Source organism: Plasmopara halstedii (assembly GCF_900000015.1).
Source record: "Plasmopara halstedii genome assembly, contig: Scaffold_3060, whole genome shotgun sequence".
NCBI classification, from domain to species: domain Eukaryota; phylum Oomycota; class Peronosporomycetes; order Peronosporales; family Peronosporaceae; genus Plasmopara; species Plasmopara halstedii.
In genome coordinates, this window is record NW_020189964.1 from 756,919 (window position 1) to 757,856 (window position 938).

Sequence of the window (938 nt, forward strand, 5' to 3'; positions counted from 1 at the left end):
GAAAAGACAGATCCGGATGTTGTGATCGATATGATCAGCTTGATTGGCTTAAACAATTTCACCTCTTCGAGACTGAAGCTTTTTCTGATGTATATGAATAAGTACAATGACATTTTAAAGCCGAAGATTGTCACGCCATTCTCCGTTTTGGCGACGTATTACCATCCAGTCATTCTTGCAAGTCTCTTTTACAAGCTACCAAAAGTCTCTGAATTGGAAGAATTTGGAAAACAGATTGAAAAAAGTGTGTTAGATTTCTTCGAACACACGAATTCGCCACCGGATCAAGTGTTAAAAGACGACCCCTTCATATTTAAAAGCAATAAGTTTGACCAAACAGCAAGGCTGTGGCTGAGAAATGGGAAAACGTACCAAAGCGCTCACCCCGGTACCCCTTTCAATCCTATCAGGATATTAAATACAGTGCACACTGACGTTGCTTTGATCGACATGATTACCGAGGCAGCAAAGGACGATAATCTGAAGAGCGTTGCTGAGGTACTGAAACGGGATCTGTGGTCGAAGTGGACTAAGAAATGGAATCAAAACTTTTCTGACTTGGGTACTTCATCTAACGTATTAACCATGGTAGAAAACTATCGGATATGGTTAAATACGATCAGAAAAAGCATGAAAGAGAAATATCATCCTGGAAATCGCTACTGGGACTATGAAAGAGATTTTGATGATGGTATGATTTTCGACGAAGCGTTGCATGATGGCAAATGTTTTGAGAATATTGTCACCACGATTGAAACGTTCAACAAAAATCATCTTGGTGAGCCGTTGGGCGTATTTAGTATGTTAAGGTTACTCTTTGACAGGCGTAGTGTGTTCAGACTGGCTTATCCGCCTAAAGTGGAAGATCGTACCCCGCATTTTGAAGCTGTAATCAAGCAACTTCAGGCAGATCAGGAGCTGTGGTGGCATCAAAGTCG

At 41.2% G+C, this 938-nt stretch overlaps 1 protein-coding gene across 1 annotated transcript; it reads left to right on the plus strand.

Moving 5' to 3' along the window:
- Positions 1 to 30: 30 nt before the first annotated feature.
- On the plus strand, positions 31 to 892 carry PHALS_06672 (uncharacterized protein; the record flags this gene model as incomplete). Its single annotated transcript, XM_024720002.1, has 2 exons — positions 31 to 799; positions 840 to 892. 2 exons carry the CDS (start codon positions 31 to 33, stop codon positions 890 to 892), a joined length of 822 nt encoding a protein of 273 aa, XP_024585244.1.
- Between the last annotated feature and the right edge of the window lie 46 nt (positions 893 to 938).